The sequence below is a fragment of the Podarcis liolepis genome (genome assembly GCF_965112155.1).
Source record: "Podarcis liolepis genome assembly, chromosome: 5".
NCBI lineage: Eukaryota > Metazoa > Chordata > Lepidosauria > Squamata > Lacertidae > Podarcis > Podarcis liolepis.
In genome coordinates, this window is record NC_139556.1 from 85,229,880 (window position 1) to 85,253,288 (window position 23,409).

The 23,409-nt window shown below is 45.5% G+C and overlaps 1 protein-coding gene across 1 annotated transcript in view; it reads right to left on the reverse strand.

Moving 5' to 3' along the window:
• Positions 1–23,409, reverse strand: part of SI (sucrase-isomaltase) — a 144,880-nt gene that overhangs the window by 19,952 nt on the left and 101,519 nt on the right. Inside the window, exons 62-74 of the mRNA XM_083503737.1 lie at positions 21,314–21,348; positions 21,088–21,204; positions 20,703–20,851; positions 20,018–20,102; positions 19,857–19,913; positions 17,678–17,802; positions 16,874–16,962; positions 15,746–15,795; positions 14,179–14,352; positions 13,438–13,584; positions 11,782–11,988; positions 9,852–10,006; positions 2,643–2,811 (exon numbers count right to left, since the gene is read on the reverse strand). Coding sequence (XP_083359863.1) covers positions 2,643–2,811; positions 9,852–10,006; positions 11,782–11,988; positions 13,438–13,584; positions 14,179–14,352; positions 15,746–15,795; positions 16,874–16,962; positions 17,678–17,802; positions 19,857–19,913; positions 20,018–20,102; positions 20,703–20,851; positions 21,088–21,204; positions 21,314–21,348 — 1,559 coding nt within the window. The remainder of the gene's footprint in view (positions 1–2,642; positions 2,812–9,851; positions 10,007–11,781; positions 11,989–13,437; positions 13,585–14,178; positions 14,353–15,745; positions 15,796–16,873; positions 16,963–17,677; positions 17,803–19,856; positions 19,914–20,017; positions 20,103–20,702; positions 20,852–21,087; positions 21,205–21,313; positions 21,349–23,409) is intronic.

A 23,409-nucleotide genomic window follows, 5' to 3' on the forward strand; every position in this document is an offset into this window, starting at 1 on the left:
ATATTTTTTTTTCTTGTTTTCCTCCTCTAAAAATTAGGTGCATCTTATGGTCAGGTGCGTCTTATGGAGCAAAAAATACGGCAATTTACTCTATCTCTGTCCAGACAGGGACACAGTCGATCTACGGCCAAAGCTGATGGAAGGCATTCTGCACCATCGAGGCTACCTGATCCTCAAGCAACAGTAATGGATCCAGGAGTACAGTGGTACCCCGCAAGACGAATGCCTCGCAAGACGGAAAACCCGCAAGACGAAAGGGTTTTCTGTTTTGGAGGCGCTTCGCAAGACGAATTTCCCTATGGGCTTGCATCGCAAGACGAAAGCCCATAGGGAAATGCTGGCGGTTGGGAGCAAAGACTTTCACCCACAGCCGGCCTTCAGAAGAGGACCTCTTCTGAAAGCCGGCGGGGGGCAAAAGTCTTTGCTCCCCCCCCCCGCCTGCCTTCCCCCCCGCCTGCCCCGGGCGATCTTAAAATGCTGGCGGGCGGGAGCGAAGCGTTCGATGCCGACCCCCAGCATTTTAAAATCTCCAAGGGACAGCAGAGAAGTCTCTGTCCCGGGGAGATTTTAAAATGCTGGGGGTCGGGAGCGAAGCGTTAGCTGCCGACCCCCAGCATTTTAAAATCTCCCCCTGTCCCGGGGAGATTTTAAAATGCTGGGGGTCGGGAGCGAAGCGTTCTCTGCCGACCCCCAGCATTTTAAAATCTCCAAGGGACAGCAGAGAAGTCTCTGTCCCGGGGAGATTTTAAAATGCTGGGGGTCGGGAGCGAAGCGTTAGCTGCCGACCCCCAGCATTTTAAAATCTCCCCCTGTCCTGGGGAGATTTTAAAATGCTGGGGGTCGGGAGCGAAGCGTTCGCTGCCGACCCCCAGCATTTTAAAACGCTGTTCCGAAGGGGGGGCGGGGACACCTGCCCCAGCCGCCCCACTTCGGAAAGCTGTTCCGAAGCGGGGAGGGGGGGCGGGGACACCCGCCCCAGCCGCCCCACTTCGGAAAGCTGTTCCGAAGCGGGGAGGGGGGCGGGGACACCTGCCCCAGCCGCCCCACTTCGGAAAGCTGTTCCGAAGCGGGGAGGGGGGGCGGGGACACCTGCCCCAGCCGCCCCACTTCGGAAAGCTGTTCCGAAGCGGGGAGGGGGGGCGGGGACACCTGCCCCAGCCGCCCCACTTCGGAAAGCTGTTCCGAAGCGGGGAGGGGGGGCGGGGACACCTGCCCCAGCTGCCCCACTTCGGAAAGCTGTTCCGAAGCGGGGAGGGGGGCGGGGACACCTGCCCCAGCCGCCCCACTTCGGAAAGCTGTTCCGAAGCGGGGAGGGGGGGGCGGGGACACCTGCCCCAGCCGCCCCACTTCGGAAAGCTGTTCCGAAGCGGGGAGGGGGGCGGGGACACCTGCCCCAGCCGCCCCGCTTCGGAAAGCTGTTCCGAAGAGGGGAGGGGGGCGGGGACGCCTGCCCCAGCCGCCCCGCTTCGGAAAGCTGTTCCGAAGCGGGGAGGGGGGGCGGGGACGCCTGCCCCAGCCGCCCCGCTTCGGAAAGCTGTTCCGAAGCGGGGAGGGGGGCGGGGACACCTGCCCCAGCCGCCCCCCTTCGGAAAGCTGTTCCGAAGCGGGGCGGGGGGCGGGAACACCTTCTGAAGGCAGGCAGGGGGCGAAAGTCTTTGTCCCCCCTGCCTGCCTTCCCAGGGGCTTTTAAATCGCCCCGGACAGCGGAGAAGTCCTCTGCTGTCTGGGGCGATTTTAAAATGCCGCCCGCCTCCGCTGTCCCAGGGTTTTTTAAAATGCTGGGGGTGGGAAGAAAAGCCCTTGTCCCCCCCCCCCCAGCCTTCAGAAGAGGTCCGGGGACAGACTGTCCCCGGACCTGGTCTGAAGGCGGTTTCCCTAGGAACGCATTAATTGATTTTCAATGCATTCCTATGGGAAACCGTGCATCGCAAGACGAAAAAACCGCAAGACGAAGAGACTTGCGGAACGAATTAATTTCGTCTTGCGAGGCACCACTGTACCCCCAAGATATGTACTTCAGGAGAGTAACCCCATCAAGAGCAGGCAATGTCTCATCCATCCAGGGCAGCACATGTCTAAGAGCAATTCCTCAAGTGAATGGTGAATGGTTGGAAATGAAAGGGATTGAACCTCAGACTTTCTGATTGCAAATCATATGACCTACCACTGAACTATGCTTTCTCCCTGCTATACCACACTGATCTGAAATCTCTGCAATCATGAAGATTTTGAATAGCTGAGCTCTGGCTCCGAAAACACCTTTCTGGACAATGTTCTGCAAGTGCAATCCACTTAACCTGAGGATAAGGCGCAGTGAATTAAATACGACTTACTTCTAAGTAGCCATTATTAGGACTGTGCTATAAGTCACTTACTCTCAGATATCATTTTTGTATAGAGCAAATCAAAATATTCTACACTCCTGCATTCTCTTTCTTTCTTTCTTTCTTTCTTTCTTTCTTTCTTTCTTTCTTTCTTTCTTTCTAGAAATGTTTTACATTCTTAAAAACTGAGAGGTTTAGCTGTTTAGGAGAAAGGAAAAATGCTTCCAGATTTCCTTATTGGCAATGGCACTAGCTAGGAAAACGGCAGTAAGTTTTTTTTTGTTTTGTTTGTTTTTTTAAAGTAGGAGCAGTGCTTACACCGGGTGGTTGATCTTTTGTGAACATTCCCCAGGTCTGCCAGTTCATATCCCTCCGGAACTGAGTGTGCTCAGTTTCTCCAAATCCGTACACATATTGTGATGGTAGGCGAGTAGCAATCTGAATGAACATGTCACTAAAGGTGAAGCCCGGCACCTGAGAATTCCAGCTGCAAAAGAAGGATGGTTACTCCGTATCATCGTATGTATAACTCATGAGAAAATGGAAAGAAAATAATACAGTAGGTGGTCTGTTTTCTCTTCAACAGAATAAAAATATCCCTGCCGAACCACTTATGGCTAAGAAATTTAAAAGGTGCAGAGCACAGCAGTATTTTCAAAAAAAATAATACTGTAAGAAGTTGTTAATGGTCCAATACCAGGGGTTTAATGCTAAGTTGGATAAAGTTTTCCTCCACATGGGTGATAAAGCATGTTTTACAATCTTGGCTCTTGCCTATTTGTGAGCAACAGGATGCATCATCTACCTGTGTGATGGACCAAACAATCCTAATAACTCAGAGGGGATACAATAAAACAAAACAAAAACTTTGCTAACATTAAAATGTGACCTTCATAATTTTTAACCTTAGATCAGCTGTCTCTTCATAAATCATATACCTTTTGCCCAGAAATGCTCAGACTTGAACTCTACTGAATGTCAAGAGTGGATACACATGAATTAAGCATAAAAACACCCCACAAAATTTACTCTTCATTGCTTCTTTCCTTGGACTCTAAGCACCAATTTGCTTTTTTAGATGTTTTGTGCCTTTCTCCAGAACATGCTCAGACTTGAATCTTATGAGGAAAACTTTCTATAACTGAAGAGCAGTCACCCCAAGAGTGCAGCTCCAATTCTGTGCATAAGTGGTCTGATGCTGCATTCAGTTTTATTATTGTTGTTACTATTATTACTAGTACTACTACTACTACTACTACTACTATCATCATCATTATCATCATTTTATATTTATTTATACCAGGGGTCTGCAACCTTTAAGACAAAAAGAGCCACTTGGACCCGTTTCTGAAGGGAAAAAAACCTGGGAGCCGCAAAACCATTGCGACATTTAAAACAAATATATCTCCGGAGTCGCGATCTGACAGCGGGTGGGAAGGTGACGTCAGGACGGTGCGTGACTAACGCACGCACCGCCCCATGCGACGTCACAGCCAGTACAGCGCCCGCCACAGTGGGGAGTCTCGGGGCGCACAATGCGCCTCCTCCCCTCGCTAGTATCCGCCCCGGAGCCGCGGCAAAGGTGTAAAAGAGCCACATGCGGCTCCGGAGCCGCGGGTTGCAGACCCCTGATTTATACCCTGCCTCAAGGAGGCTTGAATGTGGCTAGCTGTCATGATGGAATAGGTGTAATAATAATAATAATAATAATAATTTATTACGGCCATAGGCCCATACAGATAAAAACAAGACATAAATAACAGCTTGTGCACGTGGGAAAAAACAGCCGCTAAAACACTACTATAACAATAAAATACTATAAGATGGAATGGCATACTACGCCTTAATTAGCTTGTGGTGCTCCTTGGCAATGCTTTTGGGTAAGGACAGCGACCAGGAACCTAGCCACTTTCAGGGTCGTATGGGTATCCTTATCCTGCAAGATTTGGGCAAGGTGGAATTTTGGTGGGGTACCCTCTAGTTTCTGAATGATTGATCCCAACAAATTTGCCCGTGGCACCTTGAATAAGGGGCAAGTGAACATAATGTGCTGAAGCGACTCTGGCGTCTCCTTATCACATTCGCACATGGCGGAGGCTTGGCCCTTTGAGAATCTATGTCTCAGGACATTGGAGGGAAAAACGTTAAATCTCGCTTTGGTGAAGGCCAGCCTATGGGCAACATTCGAAAGGGAGGAGAGGTATGATGGAACGCGGTAAGTTAAAGTGATACCAATGTTCTGGGGCGAACAAACACCTCCCCCCAGCGTATAATTTCGCTGTAAATCGATGTCATCCAGTCTTTGGCGGATCAGTCTTTGAGCAGTGATTTGATCTAGTTTTAGGGAATCTAAGGGAGAGATTCCATAGCTCAGGAGTTTGGCATGAATTCTACTAGTCCAAAGGCTGGAGAATTCATCTCGCCATAAGCATTGGACAAGGTAATGGTCTGGTAATGTATGCCACAATGATAACCAATAATTGAAGACTTGCTTCCACAGGCAAGTTTCTAAGGATGCGATCTTCAATTCTAGTCGCATGGCTGCGTTGCTTACGCACAGGGGGAGCATTAGGAGCCGACGTAGGAATTGGTTTTGCAGAGTCTCAAGAGGAGCAAGGTCTGTCATCACGGCCCAGAGCGGGGCAGCATAAGCAAGCACGGGTACCACTTTTGCCTTGAACACCTTTAGGGCCGAGGGAACATGCAAAGCTCCGTCCGAAAAGAAAAATCGGAGGAGCGCATATGACAGTGTTTTGGCCTTGTTAAGGAGGTGTTGAATTTGTGCTTTCCACCCCAAATTGTGTTGAAAAAATAACTCCTAGGTATTGAAATTTTAGGACTTGCTCTATTTTTGCTCCACCAAGCTTCCATTCGTATAATCTCCGACTTCTGGCGAAAATCAGGATCTTAGATTTAGCATGGTTGATGGTTAATTGGTTGAGTTGACAATACGTGGCAAAGATCTTCAGAGCTCTGGTTAGTCCAACACGTGTATAAGATAGAATTACCGCGTCGTCTGCATATAAAAGGAGTGGACAGCGGTAATCCGCTAGTCTAGGCGCATGTGTACTTGGAGATGAGTTGACTAGGGGTGCTCGCATGTCGCTGATGAATAGATTGAATAGGCAGGGAGCCAATATACATCCTTGGCGCACTCCCTTGTTTATTGGTATCGAATTGGTGAGGTCGCCCGCAGGAGTAAGTCTCACTCTGGCAAGGGTACCTTCATGGAGCTGACTTATAAGCCATAAGAGTCTTCTATCAATGCCCTGTTTCGCAAGTTTCTCCCAAAGAATATTTCTAGGAACGCTGTCAAAGGCTGCCTTAAGATCTAAGAAGGCAGCACACAGGTAGCCCCGGGGAGGGGAGGAGTACTTCCGTGCCAGATGGTAAAGAACTATTGCGTGATCAGTTGTAGAGCGTTTAATTCTGAACCCTGCTTGTTCGTGGCCAATCTGGTTAGTCTCATCTACCCATCGCAATAGTTTCGTCAACAAAAAGCTGGCATAAATTTTCCCTATGATCGAAAGGAGGCTGATGTTACGGTAATTTTCCGGCTCCATTGGAGAACCTTTTTTATGAATTGGTACTATAATGGCCTCCTTCCATATTTTGGGGATGAGACCAGAAGCGTTGATTGCGTCGAAGGTTTTGGCCAAGATGCCAGCCCACCATTTTGGGTGTAGTTTGATGGCTTCAGCAGGGATCAGGTCGGGCCCTGGGGCTTTGCCCGGTTTCAGCTGGGCTATTAGCTTGGCTATTTCGTCAGGATCGGTGGGAGGCCAAATAGGTAGGTGGGAAAACAGATGCATCAGATGGTCGGAGGGAGCATCTGCCTGTGAGAAACATTTCTTCAGGAACAATTCCCATGTCGGTGCAGAGATGACTGCCCTTGGGTATTTCCTCACCCTTCTGTTAATCAGAGACCAGAATTCCCTGGATCTATGTGATTTTGAAGCAGTAATCAAGGCCTGCCAGCGATTATGTTGCCACTCACGTTTGGCAATTTTCTGCGTGCGTTTGTAAACTTGCTTGGCTTGTGCATAACTAGCTGGCAGAGTAGATGCATCGGAGGTCTTATATACATTATATATAGCACGAAGGCGCTGTCTTGCTTCTTTGCACTGAGAGTTATACCAGGGGGCACCGTAAGTATACTCGTTTCGATTTAATATTTTGGGTGGTAACCTGAAGAAAGACGTAAGATCAGTCGTATGATGGTGGAAGCGTTTCAACACTATGCTATGCTCGTCTGAGGCAGAGCCTATGTAGGGATGGGGCCCGAGGATTTCTTTTTGAAAGAATTCCTGATACTTTTGAGCCTGGGTCTCCGACCATTTGATTCCTCTTACTTGGAGAGAGGATTTGTTGGTTACCATCTGGGTCGCATGTCTATGGGCCTCCGACTGCCAGTTCAGGGAAAGCTTGGCTACAAGGGGAAGATGATCACTAGATTGTACATTCTCGATCTTAAAGGTGGAAATACACTTAAGTAGATCACTGGAGACCAACAGGTAATCGAGGACGCTGTTTGATTTAACACTCAGGTGAGTGAAATCCCCTGGAATATCAGGGAGGCATGTGCCATTTAGGGGGACCAGATTTAAACGGATGGCCATTTGGTAGAGGAATACTCCAGCCTCATTAACTCGTTGGTCTTTAGAAGTTCTCCTCATGATATGTTCCAGATCATAATTATCAAGGTTTGGGGTAACCCACCATTTGGCTTTGGTCAGCGAGTCCCAATTTGCTGCTGTGCGGGCATTAAAATCGCCACCTATTATGGCCGGGGTGTTAGGAAACTTGACATAGCATGAGAGCAAATGCTCTTCTAGCGAGCCCCATTTAGAGCCCAGTTCGGAGGAAGAACCCCCGGGTGGCAAGTAAACATTTGTAACTAGAAGTGAGATCTTTTCCCCCGCAATCAGCCCGGTAAGGGCGTAAGGAGGCAAGGCCTGTACTAGAGTAAATTTAGAATGTAAGTTGAGAGAGATGCCTATTATTAGGCCCCCTTTAGGGCGGCCTCCTTTCAGGGAGGGGCAGGCAGGGAGTTCTAGAAGCTCAAAGCCATTTAGATCAATTCTCTCTACTTCCCACGATTCTTGGAACAAGATGATATGAAACAGGTTAATATACTCCAAGAATTCTGGGTCAAGTTTTTTCCCCCTCCAGCCCGCAATGTTCCAGCTGAGGACTGATAGGGGGGAGTTCCTGTTGTAACCAATTCGCTGTCATTTCAGGGGGGGATGTGAGTCCTTTGGAGGCAAGGCAGACCCCACGAAAAAGTCAGTTATTTTACTTTGCATGGCAGGCACCTGCTGAAGGTACCTAGTCTTGAAGTTGGTAGTGAGGTATTCTGACTGGGACGACAAGACGGGTCTCCCGCTGGCTAACCCAAGGGCGGACACTTCAGTGGGAAACTCCACAGGGTTTGCTGAGACTGCCCCACCGCAAGGTCTAAAGGTCGCCGATGAAACCATTTGGTTTATATGTCCAGTCGGGTCTTCAATCAAATCCGGGCCATTTTTTGAAGTAGTTGGGACACTCCCCTGACCTGATGCTGGCAAAGGTACAGGGGATGTTCGGCGTACTGGTACCGTTTGTATGTCGGGTCTATGCCGCTCAGGGGAGTATGAGGACTCCAGTTCCGGCATTGATGGATTAGATGGTAAGGAGTTGTTTTGGTGGAAGGAACTCTGAGTTACACTCCTCAGCGGGGGACTCTTGGAGGGCGAGTCAAAATTTATCAAGAGTTGGGATGAGGGGCCAACTTGAGAGGCAAGACCTGGGTCTGCCAAGCGTCGGTGGGTTTCGCCCACAAGTGGGGGAGGCATGGGTTTAGGAGCTGGACTAAGGTATGGAAGACTTCCTGCTTCCTTAAACCACGACTCCGAAAAGCTGGCAGAGTTATCCTGAAAAGTGGGCAGGACTTTTCCGTTCTTCTGGACATGTATGAGCTGATGATTAAGTACTTCTAGTCTATCAATTATTTCTTGTTGTTCTCTCAGTGGAAGGTCGCCAAAGGTGGCTAAAAGCTCTCTTTCCTCCGGCGGGGTCAGAGAATTACTTGCGCCAGTGGGTTTCTTTAGAGCTCGTGGGGACGTAGGGTAAGTCCAGTTTCGGTGCGGATGGATATCCTCCGGGAGAGGAGGCTCGATGTCCCGAGGTACTCCTGACTTCTCCGACAGAGTCCACTCCGTACCGTGACCGGCAAGTAGGAGGGGATGGATCATGCTATCCATAAAAACTCTTGTTGGGATGATATCGTACCTTGCCAAGAGTGGTTTCTGCCTGATGATAGCTGAAGGGATCCTTGGAGAGTAAAACGCAAGCATCACTTTCTGTTGCCCGAGGTGCTGGTTCAAAGGTAATACTGCAATGAGATCGCATTGTGAGATTTCTATGTTTAGGAGATTGCTTAGGTGCTTTTTAACCCCACTCAGAGTAAGCCACCTTGGTGACCCTGCCCCGATGTTTAGGCAGATTTTCTTAGGTTGCAGGAACAACGCTTGGTGTTTCAGTGCAGGATTGGGTTTATATTTAGGGATCACACTTCTTTTTTTGGTAGAAGGCAAGGACCTCTGGCACTTCAATTCCCCCGTATCTACAGTTGGTTTAAACTTTGACCAGAAGTTATCCATTTTCTGTTCGAGGTTACATAACTGGGAGGCTAGCACATCAATCTTCTTGAATATGCAATTAAGGGTTCTGACCACAAGATGGAGATGTTCTTGTCTTGCGCAGTCCTCAGTTCCAGCGTCCTGCACCACCCTCAATGGGACACTCCCTCCTCCTCCAAGCTTGCCGTCCGCAGTTTTAGTCTGAGGAAAAAATAATTCCTCTGGTGTTGACGTTGTTTCTGGAGACATTAGAGGGTAGAAACGGTTCTGAGTTTTCACCCTATAGCAGAGTTCAATGGAGTCACTCCGTTTGTCAGACACGGGGGGGTCGATTTTTAATTTTTTGGCTCTTGGGGAGGGCAGAGCCTCGTCACAATCCCTTAGGCGTTTGCCTTGGCCCATCGTTATGAGTCTTTAAAAATAGCAGTGCTTAAAAGATAATAAAAGGTAGTAGAAATAGAAACACAACTGGATGTGAGCTGGCGGAAAACCAGTAAGTCGCAGGCTGCTTCCAAGGCTGCCGGAGAATGCAATTATCTGCTCATTAAAGCTGATTTACGATGCAGACTTTACAGGTATTAGCAATGTGAACTCCTGGCATGGGCACCAACACCCTGATACAATCTTAGCAAAAACTTGAAAGGCTGGGAGCCACAGCACAAATTTTAGGGAGGATTCGAAATGAACTCCGGCAAGTGCGTCTTACCTCTTCGCCATCTTGAAACCAGGTGTAATATATACATGTAGATCTGGAAGAAATCAGCTAAGCTATTCTCTGTGAAATTTAACATGCGCTAGAGATCACAGAACTGACACTGCAACTGGATATGTATGATACAATTGTGCCACTGACAAGCATATGCAACATATCTATCAGTCTACCAATAAAAGCAAAGATTTCACCTACATCACAGTTCCTGTGCTTTTGCGTCTGATTTTTATGCCAAATGGGTTGTTCACTATTTCCACTTCGTAGAGCCGATTAGCTTCTGTGCTTTCAGGGCTGTTTGGGGTGAAGAGTGGGACTGGAACTTCGTATCTTCTGTGGTTGGGATCATAAATCTATGGAGAAGCAGCACTATTCAGTGGGTGTAAAATAAGCTACATTTTAAGAGGTTTTCGAACCTTTACGTCTGTTGCATGGTTTAATCATACAACAGCATCCAGTAAACTTAGCTAAGTGCTAAGTTATAAAAGCTGAGCACTGAAGAGGTCAGAGACCACCTTGACTGGCAGTCCTGGAAGACCTGCTCCCTTCCTTGAAGGCCTTTTTTCACCTGTCCCAAGAGGTTGGGGCCCTGGCTGGCCCCTGCTACAAAGGCAGAGGTTGCTGAACAGACTCTTGATTCTGTTGACAGGCGGTGGGTGGGTGTTGTTGCTGTTACTTATATCTTTTTTATCTTTCTTTTAGATGTTATTATGATTTAAATGGGTGTTTTATTTATCACTTAGGACTACTTTTGCTATGTCTGTAATTGTGTATTTTTTCATGTTGCAAGGCACCTTGAGCATGGTTTTAACAATGGAAAGGTGCCATACAAATAAATTTATGCATGCATTGAATCTTAGTGCAGAGCTGGTTAAAGCATGGCGCACAAATCCAGTTAATCTGGGCACTGGTCAGGCAGCAAAGTGAAATGATAATGTACCCTGGAGTATGTCCCATATCCTCCATCAGCTGAGCTGAAGGGGGAGATGAGTAGTGAAAGGCAAGTGGTTTTCTAAAGAATCAATCCCTTCAACTCATTAAAGAGATCTAGGGAGGCATACAGAAAGAAAATAAAAGCAACAGTAAAAGCAATGCAAAATGCACAAACACATGAAACCACAGATACATGCAAATAGTATTTTGGTAAGTGTTTGCAATGTGGGAAGAAAGACCCTTGTTCCTTTTGTGACTGTGAAGTTCGCTAAATGAAACAGTTTGAGCAGGGTTGATTATTTGGCATTATTTGCCACACTGCTGATGGGTGTTCAGCAATATCTGGAGACACAGATTAACCACTCCTAGTGTTTTAAGCTCCCTTTTTTGTTATTAGGCTGAAATAAACAGTTTTGGTTTATTCCTAAGAAGCTGTATCTGTTCTTGGTGGAACCCAGAAAACACCCCTGAATCCAACAAGCCTTCTTTTGTCCAACCATATTGCAAATTCCTTGCTAAGTAAATGTCACAGGCAGCGGTGGAGGAATAATAATAATAATTTATTATTTATACCCCGCCCATCTGGCTGAGTTTCCCCGCCACTCTGGGTGGCTTCCAATCGATTGTTAAAAACAATACAGCATTAAATATTAAAAACCTCCCTAAACAGGGCTGCCTTCAGATGTCTTTTAAAGAGAAGACAACTGCTTATTTCCTTCATATCTGAAGGGAGGGTGTTCCACAGGGTGGGTGCCACTACCGAGAAGGCCCTCTGTCTGGTTCGCTGTAACCTCACTTCTCACAATGAGGGAACCTCCAGAAGGCCCTCGGCGCTCGATCTCAGTGTCCGGGCTGAACGATGGGGGTGGAGACGCTCCTTCAGGTATACAGGACCCAGGCTGTTTCGGGAGCTGCTGGGGTGCCTGGCAAGCCCCCCATAGGGGCAGGGTGCACCATGGGGCCTCCAGAGTCTGCCTGTCTCCTCCCACGCAGCTGCCCTACTGCTGGGGGGGAGGCAGCAGATGGACTGTTTGGTCAGCATGGAGCCTACGCGTGCCCAAGCCACCACGTCTCTCCCAGTAGAGACGCATGACTCGAGCACGCTACAGACTCTGCGGTGAGTGCCACCTGACATTTTGTCACCCCCCTCAGTGGTGACACCCCTCTGTCTCTGGTCACAGGGGGATACACTTACCTTAAACTGCAGCATGTTGTTGTAATGATAAGTTACTTCCAAGTTAAGCAGGTCAACAGGTGGTGAACGAGGCCCATAAGGGTTAGGGATACTGGTGTTCCTGTGGAGCTCAGCTGTCAAGCGCCCAGGACTGCTTTGAACGTTACTGGCAGAGTAACCATAATTACTGGGATAATAACAGTGTGGCACACCAGGGGTAGAGACAACCTGAAATAAAATATCATTTAATTTAGCAAATACTATAGGACGACAGCAGTGCATCGTGCAAATAGAGTGGTAGTTTCATGGCGGTCATATGGGGAAATGTAGCAATGTGCTGATATTTTCTCCTGCATCTTTCCAAATGTTTACCATTAATGAATAAGAAACAAAATTCCATTGGAAAATTCTCAGTTAAAAGGAGGAATTTCCCTTAAAAACGAGATCAGTGGGTGCATGCATCTCAGGCATCCAGTATCCAGCCCTCCCCCGCCCCCTTTCCATGGTTTGATAAAGGCTCAGGGGAAGACATTGCAAGATAAGCTCTCCTTTTGGAGTTTTCCAGCTCAGGTAATGAAGGAAGGTAGAAAAGGCTGTGAAGTAATGGGAAATCGAGGCAGAAGACAAGGGGCAAAATACAAGCGGTCTGGAGACACAAAACCACCAACACCAGCAAAACAAAACCAAGAATCAGGGGGTGGGGGAATAAATCAAACTGAAAAGAGAAAAAGGCAAAGAGAGAGCTTAAGCAATTGCTGACTGAATTTGATGAAGGCAGGAAGTGAACTAGAGCAGGGGTCGGCAAGGTTTACCTCGCCTGGGCCGGTTCACTCCAGCGGAGATCCCTCTATGGGCTGGATGGCACGTGCCTGTGATTTCTGGTGTTTGTGTTTGCACAGATGCGATTTCCAGCATCTGCACATGGGCAGACGTGATTTCCGGTGCCACGGAAGCGAGTCCCCATGCTGCGCTACACCGGTTTAGCGCAGCGAGTGGGGACTCACTGCATGGGTGGCTCGGTTTGGGGGAAGCTCGTGGGCCGGTTAAATGACCCCGTGGGCCACTTGTGGTCCATGGGCCTTAGGTTGCCAACCCCTGAACTAGAGCATCACAGGAGCAGTCTACTTCCAAAGCGTTAGTTCCTGCCTTGACCAGAAGGCAGAACCTAAAACCAACATACCATCCCTGCTGGCCAAAGGGAAATGGTGTATTCTGTTTTACATATATATATCTCACACACATGATGACCCAGAAGTATTTGCAACATACACAGGAAAAGCAGGATTTGCACAGGAAAAACTTCAGGGTAAAGATTTAAGGTGTGAAAGCAGCCCACCATACTAACTGCTCCAAGCATCTGCTAATAGACCATCTCTTAGAAGTCTTGGGATAGGAGGAGAATTTTGTGGGGCAGGGGGAATATCCACACATTACAGTAGAAGCAGGACGAAATAGACATCCAAAGTGATCTGTTTTTGGTCTCATTCGACAATTGCCACCCCAAGAATTTGTGACCAATTTCACCCATGGAAAACTGTGCACAATGGTGCACAGAAATAACCATCTCCTAATTTGGGAGAAGATGGTTTTCTTTAACCTGCTTCACTTGTTGGAAACATGCTCACTTTGGGTTTTTTTTTGTAATTACAGGAAAATACAGAGAAGAAACATGCTTACCTCCCAGACACAGCCGCGACTTTCACAAGTGTTTTGTGTTGGTTCTGGGTAGGGATAACAGTTAAATTTTTCGGTGTGTGCTACCTGTCCCCATTTTAATGAATATGCTTGTCCCAGTGAAAGCTGAAGACCCGTAATGTGGAAGACCTTTGGAAATAAAAACAGCAACAATAAAATTCAACTTCATGTTCTTTTGTAGAATGTATTGAAGAGCCTAAAACAGGCTTCCTCAACCTCGGCCCTCCAGAGGTTTTGAGACTACAATTCCCATCATCCCTGACCACTGGTCCTGCTAGCTAGGGATCATGGGAGTTGTAGGCCAAAAACATCTGGAGGGCCGAGGTTGAGGAAGCCTGGCCTAAAAGGAGCAGAGGGAACCTGCACTGGTGGTGTCTGAATTGGCAGTGTCTAAAGGAAGGAGATTTCGAGGTCATGGTGAATCTATGTAGCTTAGTGAAAATGTCAACTGTGTGCGTGTGACTCTGGTGGAAAAGGCAGATTCAATATATATGAAGAGCAGGAAGAAAGATGACCCCCTTTCTTTTAAATTATTTTTAAAATTAAATTAATTTAAAGATATATGGGCAAAAATGGAGGGAGTATATCAAAGCAATTATTTGGGGTATTTTTTTTAAGAAGGAAAATGAAAGTAATATTTCAACAGAGGTGACCATGGAAGGAGGCTCCCACGTACTGAAAGTAGTTCACAGAGTACCATTTTTGGGTGACATTTTTTCTTACCTGAGTTGTAGAATTATAGGAGGCAGTATGACTGGATGGGATCGGTGCACCATTCTGAAGCACAATAGCACTGGGAGGGGTGTCAGCTGCCACCCCTAGGATTTTTATTTCACTAAATGCCAAGTTGTTTGGATCTGAATATCCTGGGTGGTCCACAGTGATGTCCAATACACTCTGAGAAACAGAATATTGTTCTCATGTTTTTATCTATGAATCCACAAATGCTTGCCACAATCAATATTTGGCTTCAGTCGCTTTCCACTACAGATATGGAAACAGCACTATGTTGGAAAGCAACCACAAGGCAGCATTTTACATGTACTGGCAAATATATTACAATAAGGTAAAGGTAAAGGTACCCCTGCCCGTACGAGCCAGTCGTGTCTGACTCTAGGGTTGTGCGCCCATCTCACTTAAGAGGCCGGGGGCCAGCGCTGTCCGGGGACACTTACGGGTCACGTGGCCAGCGTGACGAAGCTGCTCTGGCGAGCCGGCACCAGCGCAGCACACGGAAACGCCGTTTACCTTCCCGCTATAAAGCGGTACCTATTTATCTACTTGCACTTAGGAGTGCTTTCGAACTGCTAGGTGGGCAGGAGCTGGGACCGAAAGACGGGAGCTCACCCCGCCGCGGGGATTCGAACCGCCAACCATGTGATCGGCAAGCCCTAGGCACTGAGGTTTTACCCACAGCACCACCCGCGTCCCTATATTACAATACCCAGTTTTAAAAACTTGCTTGCTTGGGCACTGGGAGATACCCTATTTCTCGGGTATCTGGATCACATTCTTGAGTTTGGATCTACAGAGGTCTCTTAATCAAAATATCCCACTAGATTTCACTAATTCTCGTGATGTTCTTGCCCATAATATATTTGCTCTTTAAACACAGAAATCAACTTCCATGAAAATTCTGGCACAATTCTGATTGGTCTGAGCAAAAAATATTTAAATATGTTAACCTTTACCATAGTTCCACAGAAATGTAAGCCAGTTGTTGAAAATCACAGACTATGCAGGGAATGTTCCTTCGTATTGAACCCATTTCTAGTTGATTTATTATAAATCATTTCATTATAAATCTTAATTTTCCCCAGATTATAACTAGTACTTCAATCCGTAGTTACACAGAGCATTAATTTTAAAATGGTAACCATGACTAGGCTTTCCTGTAAGCATGGAGAGCTAGGGAAAACATGTCCCTTAAACTAAAGACTTCTTTATTTTTTTAATAAATCAAAGCAGTGCTTCCCTTTAGCGAAGTTGGAGAATTTGCTCAAACAAACCATCAAACAAACAGCTTTTGCTGTTGCTTTCAGTCTGCAAAGGAACAAAATTAATTCCCCCCACACAAAGATATTTCCATTGAAATGATCAGGGTGGAATAACACAATGTAATTTATGTAATTTAGTAAATTACATAATACGTAAATTACATAATTTTGACATGAAAAGCAGAAAGACAAATAATGTTGGTTTTGGAAGACGATGAAGGGCAGCTGAAAGGAAACAGTGGTGCGTGTGATGGATACAGAAGCAAGAATAAAAGATTAAAAATCATAGATACCTGGCTGGCCTTGAATGTTTGAAAGAGGTAAAGGCCGTTCTCGTATGCATCTGTAAGAAGAAAGCAATAGCGGGATAATTTTGTGAATAACTGTTGGGCATACACCATAACATTAAATCTGAAGAAGCTTAGAATAGGGAGCCTGGTGATTGTCTCTCAAGCCAGGCTCAAAATGATTGTGTGATTGCGCACACACATGTGGCTATTTAGACCCTTATCCCAGGTGAGAGGTGAGATTCTAAAGCTACAATCACCCAAATCTTGGATTAAAAAAAGATGTAGACAATTGTACAAAATAGCCTATCAGTACTATGACTTTCTATTTTTAGGTGCACTTTCAAACACTGTGGGCGCAAGGATCAGGGTTGTCAGCCCTGTTTGAGCTTTCCTTGATGAATTGCTATGAATTATATAAATGATCACACCAATAATGCTTTTTTGCAGGTTTTAATAACCTGCAAAGAAAGGGGGGAAATGATAAAATGGACCTCAAAGCTGCCAGACCTTTGCATGCACAGTGCTTTGAACAAAATCGGGGGTGGGGGTGGGGTGGGGTGGGGTGGGGTGGGGTGGAATAATGAGCAACTCCTATCTTTTGATTCCACTTCAGTAAGACATTAAATGAGAGATTAAGTGGGGGGTAATTTCTTAAGCAACTTTACCACTTAGCATAAACTTCTGTGAATGACCTTAAGCCAGTCACTGCCTCCGAGCCTCTCATGGATTTTCATTGTCTCTTTTATCAAGTGACAATAAAAATTGTGATAAAGCCAACCTGATCTTCATTGATTGAGTGTGAGATACAAATACCGTGTTTTTTGCTCTATAAGACTCACTTTTTCCCTCCTAAAAAGGGGAAATTTGTGTGTGTCTTATGGAGCGAATGCAGGCTGCGCAGCTATCACAGAAGCCAGAACAGCAAGATGGATTGCTGCTTTCACTGTGCAGCAATCCCTCTTGCTGTTCTGGCTTCTGAGATTCAGAATATTTTTTGTCTTGTTTTCCTCCTCCAAAAACTAGGTGCGTCTTGTGGTCTGGTGCATCTTATAGAGCAAAAAATACGGTATATTAAGTAACTAAAAATGCAGTGACCAGATTTGGGGCCCTTGCCGTCTAAAAGACACTTACCAATGCTAACTCCATCATCCCAGTACAGTTGTCCTTCAGCATTGCCATTATCATCCAAAGCAACAGTGAGTCCCATAGGATTCTTTCGACTAGATGAAAAGGGTAAAACTTTAGAAAGCCTTCTTTAAGAAAGGCTTATCTGCTTCTATTCACTTTTCCATCAGCAAAAGGAAAAACAAACATCTCAAAGTCTCTTCTTCCAAGGTATTTGAAATATGACTTTAGTCTCACAGTAGCTCTGTGTTACAAAGTACCCCTAAAGATGAGCTTTTGCTAAAATAACGTTAGCCTGCACCTGAGAAGAAAAGCTCTGCTTTGGTCTGGAAAAACAGAGAGTGTGCCTCCATTTTTGTAATTTGGCCAGAGCACATTCAAGGAAGTGGATTGGCAACATCTCTAAATCCAATTACCAGTGCCTTTTTCCATTCAAAACTTTTACCAACCTATCACTAGTAAACATAAAGTTAAATAAAAGCACTGGATACCTTCTTAAAGGGTTAAGCCTAAAGGCGGCCAACTAAAATACCACTCTTTCCTTCTTTTCTTCCCCACATTGTGTTGGCACTGGGCAACACTAGTATACATTTTGGGTACCCAGCATCAAAAGTATTGACACTCCCAAAATATGACTCAAATAAGTATTTGGAGAAAATACAGAATACTAATGTAATCAATCAGTCCAATATAACCAGGACACAAAAGGGATGTGCTGATGCTAAACCCAGAAGAAATCATGATGTGTAACACTTCAGCTGGGCTGAATCTGAACAAAACTAGTCTGTTCTTTTTTAAAACTGTACTTACCTGGCATTGGTAGTAATACCAGGCTCTTGCCAGGGAATAATGTAACCACCCCGGATATGAAGATTTATATGCTCCAAAGGTGCATCCAACACATGGTACTGCTTTCGACCTTGAACTTCTTTTTCCTGTAAGAATATTGGTAATAATTTTAAATACTTGAATGTTCTGACATCCTTGAAAATGTACAAGACTTCCCATAGCAGCATGTTTAGTGGTAGAATTAAATCTACTTTCTGTGCAACAGAGAAGCCCTGTACTGTAGTCATCTGAAAACTGCAATTTATGCATGCAAAAATTTTACACATACACACACACATATTACACACAGATGTTCTGAATTTCCAAGCATGAAAACCTACAAAAGATCACAACCCAGTTAAAATCCCATTAACTTCAGTGGGAGAGTTATGTACTGTTATGTAGTTAAGCCCACCCAATTGAAAGCAATTCATCTTAGGACATGTTAGCTCTCCAAAGAGTGCCTTCAAAACCCAGCTGTCATTTCTTCTTGCAAAGCAGGGCTGAATCTCTTAATTTATGGAAGAGAAGCATAAGGAGGGAAGGTAGAGGTACTCTTCCACAACCCACCCATTCTTTCTCTTCCAGGTCTCCACCCCCAAAAGTGCTTTCCCTGAAACTGTGTTTCCATCTTGCAGTGGCGTAGCGTGGGGGGTGCCAGGGGTGCCAGCCGCACCGGGCGCAACATCTGGGGGGGCGCGAGTCCAGAGGGAAGGGACAAGTTCCTTCCTCCGCCGGGCTCCCCGCCGCCACCGCCAGCCTTGCGCCCTAGCGCGCCGTGCCCCCCGCCACCGCTGCGGCTGCGCTCCACTCACTGCTCGCAGGAGCAGCCGCTGCAGCAGCGCCGACGCCGCCACCGACGCCTGGCTGGGCACGGGCAGCCTCCGCACCCCGACGCCGCCGCCATCCCCTCAGCCCAGCCACAGGCGGTGGCTGCTTCTGCTGACTGGGAGGGAGGAGAGCTCCGAGGGGCCTCGCCGCGCCCTGCGCTCCCCAAAACCCTCCGAGAGGAAGCCGGCGGGCGGGCGAGGGTCTGTACAGTAATGACTTGAAAGTAAGCCCTGCGGTGACCAAGAGTGCTTAAGCCCCATATATAAGTGCGCACTGGATTGCTGTCCGAATACCTCAAACTGAGGCCTGTTGTGTTCCAATGGTGCTTACTCTCGTGCAAGGTAGGGTTAGGATTGCAGCCTGAACGTGCTACACTTCGGCTGGATCGTGGCAAGAAGACTCAACCAGAGTTTGTCCGCTTTAAAGTCGAAGTCTTAGCTGGGAGTACCTGGTGTGTTTGTGTATATAACCTTGTGTCATTAAAAACAAATAGGAACAACTTGCATGCACACCCCTGTCTGTCTGACCAAAGGTGTTTATACGTTACATTGAAGGAACACAATCTCTGTACACAAATGGTCGAGGTGCACATGTGCACGGTTATTCATATGCCACCTTCATGGAGTGAACAGTACAGACGGTATTCACATGTTAACTTTCCAGGAATCTGCAGCTGAACTGTTCAAATCAAGTGTACACTCCGTCGCACAAACACCAAACCCACTGTATCTGTGTTCAGTGCAGCATGTGAACACGTCTTCTGTTTTTCTAGATAGAGGGGTGTGTGTGTAGTTTTGATTCAATCCCCACCAGTGGCGTAGCGTGGGGGGGTGCAGGAGGGGCCGGCCGCACCGGGCACAACATCTGGGGGTTAGAGGTGGGGGTGCAAATCCACGGGTTAGGGGGCGCAAATCCACGGGTTAGGGGGCGCAAATTACTTGCCTTGCCCCGGGTGCTGACAACCCACGCTACGCCACTGCCATCTTGTACATGCAATAGAAACATTAAACTTGTTCTGGACAAGTTGGAAGAGAAGTGAAGCAGATAGACAAGCACTGGGTTAAGCACGCTCCTCTCAATCACCAATTCTCTGCTGGAAATCAAACACTAATTTCAGTGGCACCAGTTTGCAAAGGAGAAGTAGTAACTTAGTACTGAAGACAGGACTACACAGGAGACCGAATGTACAGATCAACTTACAAAGTCAGCAGTTTTGTCTGGCTATACATATGGAGGTTTTCAATTGATTTGTAGATTTGACTATCCAGAAAGTTTGATGGAAACATTTGTATACAACCCATTTATTTATTTTTTAAAAAAAGTTGCTTACCGTGTAATAATCATACCACCGTGCGTTGGGTACATAAGCATTCACTGTGACAGCTCCCTAGAATGTAAAGTAATGAGGTTAAATGGAAGACAAGCAAAACACAGTATGGATACTTTAAGGTATTAATACATTAACTCAACAAACATTATAGCAATGCTTACTTGATCTAGGACAGGACTAATCAGGAGAGCTGGGCCCCATAAAAATTGCTTGTAGATGCCCCATGTTTCCGTCTCATCTACAAACCTGGAGGAAACATTGCAAAGAAGGATTGTTTCATCTTTTAATACATTATAAACATTCTGAAAGCAGCACCTGATTTAATGTATTTGTCCTGACATGTCCTGGAGGATTTAAGTGAAGCCATACCCACAAGGCAAAAAAACCACCTGTGGGTCAAAGTCCCTTTCATTGGGCCTTGATGTGTTCAAACCCTTATTCATCCATGAACCTCACTAGCTGGAACCTTCAAGTTTTTATTTCATTCTTTAGAAACATATTAATTTGGCATCCATCTACCTGGTAAATGTGAGTATACTTGGAATTTTTCCTCACTGACAGCCATAAAATAGCTATACTGTAGTTCCAGTTGCTATCACTCAGCTGTTTAATTCCCATTATCTATTAAATGACAGAGGTAATTTCTGCTCTGTATCAGGATGTTTACAAAGGGACCCTTAAGTAAAACCAAGCTGGAATCTTTGCAGGATATAGTGGACCTGTTAAGTGGGCCAACTAGAGAGCCAGAGTTACCTGTTGAGGACCTTAGCAAGGTTAAAATGTATCAATGTCATGTGATATTGCTCCTTTACTCTGGAAATCTGCATGTTGCCCCACAATACTTACTCATGCAACAAAGGCCGCGCAACTGTACTGCCAGAAACATGGGCATTATGCATCAATGTGTAGAGATAGGGCAGCAATTTGTAACGTATGCTGAGCACATTCCTTGATATATCTTCAAATCTTGCATCAAAGGAGACAGGATCTTGTCGCTGCAAAACAAAAAAGAAGTACACTCATACTAGGTATGGAAAGGGCTGGTTGGGATTGGTGGAAATATTTGTCTGGGCTCATCCATTTCCTTGCTTTTTATTGCCAGGAAATCTCGGATAATTTCCAAATTAATCTGGGGAGAGCTCACTCACTCTACCCATATGGTAGTGACACAAGATTGGTAAAAGTTGCAGAATTTCTGCATGCAATACACTGTCAAAACATGTAAACGCACCCTGGTTCCCATCACATTATGATTTCTAGAGAAGGTATAGAAGGCTCCAAGTTCCATCCATCGGGCACACATTTCATAGGTTGTGTCATTGAAGAAGCCACAGATGTCTGCACCAGTCTGGAAGCATGGAAACAGGAAACAGGTCAGAATGATCTATGTCTTACTAAATTACAACAAATCATGTTAAAGGCTTTCAGATACAATAGAATCCAAGATCAGAACTTACGTAGGAGATTCCAAAGAGGCTGAACTCCATGATACCTGTCAAAATTACATAAAATAGCATTTTCTCAGGCAATTTATCAATTTAAAACATGATATATTTTAAAAAATCTATACATCATAATTTTTTCTGCATCAAAATGAATGTTTGAGGAATCAGCAAAGGTAGAATTGCCATTAAGAACGATGAGGCAATAATGACTGGCCATGATAATCTACTGGATCACACTATAAAGGGAAAAGGAATTGTCACAGAGATGGCCATTTTACCACATCGTCCCTCAGAGTCTACTTATTATTTGGTAAGTTGATGCTGATAATTACTGTACTCTGCTCTAAGAATCACCATGAGGAAATTTAGCTATCTGTATGGAAAAATTTAATGGATATGAAAGAAGATTTTGGGACAGGAATTACTGGGTGGAAATTGCAAGGAAGCACAGTGGGTTAAATGTTAGGAAATACTTTATTATTTATTCTATGAAATTTATATAAAATATTTGATTGTAAAGAGAGACAAAACCTGAATGCAGTTAACAATTCTTTTTTCTTACAGTAAGAACTGTTTTGACAGTGAATCAGGCTGCCTAGTGAAAGTGATGGGGTCTTGTTTGGGAAAATTGATCTTCTGTTTAAAATATTACGGTTTTTAAAGTTATTCTGAGAATTTTATTTATTTGTTTTAAGCAGTGAATAAATGTGATAAATAATGCTGTTGTCGTTCAGTGTGGATCATGCAATGAGCAGTTCTGGGAGCAGGCAATATCTAAGGTCCCTTCAAAATCTATAATTCTATCATGCCTATCTACCTTCTAACTGTGGAGTTGGAAGGGACCCTGAGGGTCATCTAGTCCAACCCCTGCAATTCAGGTACATTTTGCCTGATGTGGGGTTCAAACCCATGATTAAGAGTCTCCTGCTCTACCAACGAAGCTATCCCAGACTGACAGGAGTCTAATAAAATTTGGAGAGCCATCCCTGTTCTAAAATGTGGAAGCAGTTTTGAAAACTGTAAAGACCATGAACATACAAATATTATTGATGCACACAGGTTCCACATAAGACTTTTCATGTTTTCAAATGTTATATTTGCTTTCAACTAACAAATATATTATTGTTATTGTTATTATTTATTTGCCCTTTACTCTAAGGTCCTAGGAACATAGCAACATTAAAATAAAATATTAAAAACATGTATAAAAACAACTTAAAATCACAAAAGTGTCAAAGGCCAGGGTAAAGAGGTGCATATTCAGCATTCACCAGAAGGTGCCAGACACACCTTTGTGGGGAGGGATGTTAGAATTCCTGCTCTGTGATTGCAGTCATGGGATTGTTGTCTTTCACATGACGGTGTATGTTTTGACTCCACAGAGTGGGAAGTGATGGAGACAGGATGTTTGTGTTACTGTGTTCTGTGAAGTGGGACTATTGTCCTTTGTTTTTTCTCTTTGCTGTCTGATGCTAGAGAGAGAGGGAGCCATATTGCAGTGCTCTGTGTGTGTTTATATGTAAATAAAGTAGATTAGCCAAAATGCTGAGTTGCTGGGGTTCTGTTATGCAAACTGCGAAGACTCTGCAGATCCCTAAGTGTGCCGATGTCGTTGGCATCGGTCGCTGTGATGTTCGGGCAGAAGAAAGCTTTTGAAGCTCCTGAATGAAAGACCAGGAGGGAGAAAACATGCCAGTTGGGCATGTGTCTCTGCCAGGGTCCTACTTGAGAGTAGGGTGATCTCCTAACAAGGAGTCCTACAACTTAGGGATTGCCACAGAACATGCTTTCTCCCTGGACACAACTCTCTTGAGTCTCTGAGGGCAGAGGAACTACCAAGATGGTAGGGAACAAGGCAGTCTTTAAGATATTAGAGGCCTAAGTTATTTAGGGCTTTAAATAAACTACTTTCGACTTCTAGCAGCATTTGTGAGCACATGCTCACAAAAGAAATCATGGAGGCATTCCCCTAGCATCTAAGGCAAAGCTCCTCCCCTGGTCCAGTAAGTTTGTCAGAATGAGGTAGCAGGTCCCTGTATCAAATGCCAGACACAAGCATATGGCTCAAGTCCAAAATATGGAGGAATTTGGGTTCAAACTTAATGAGA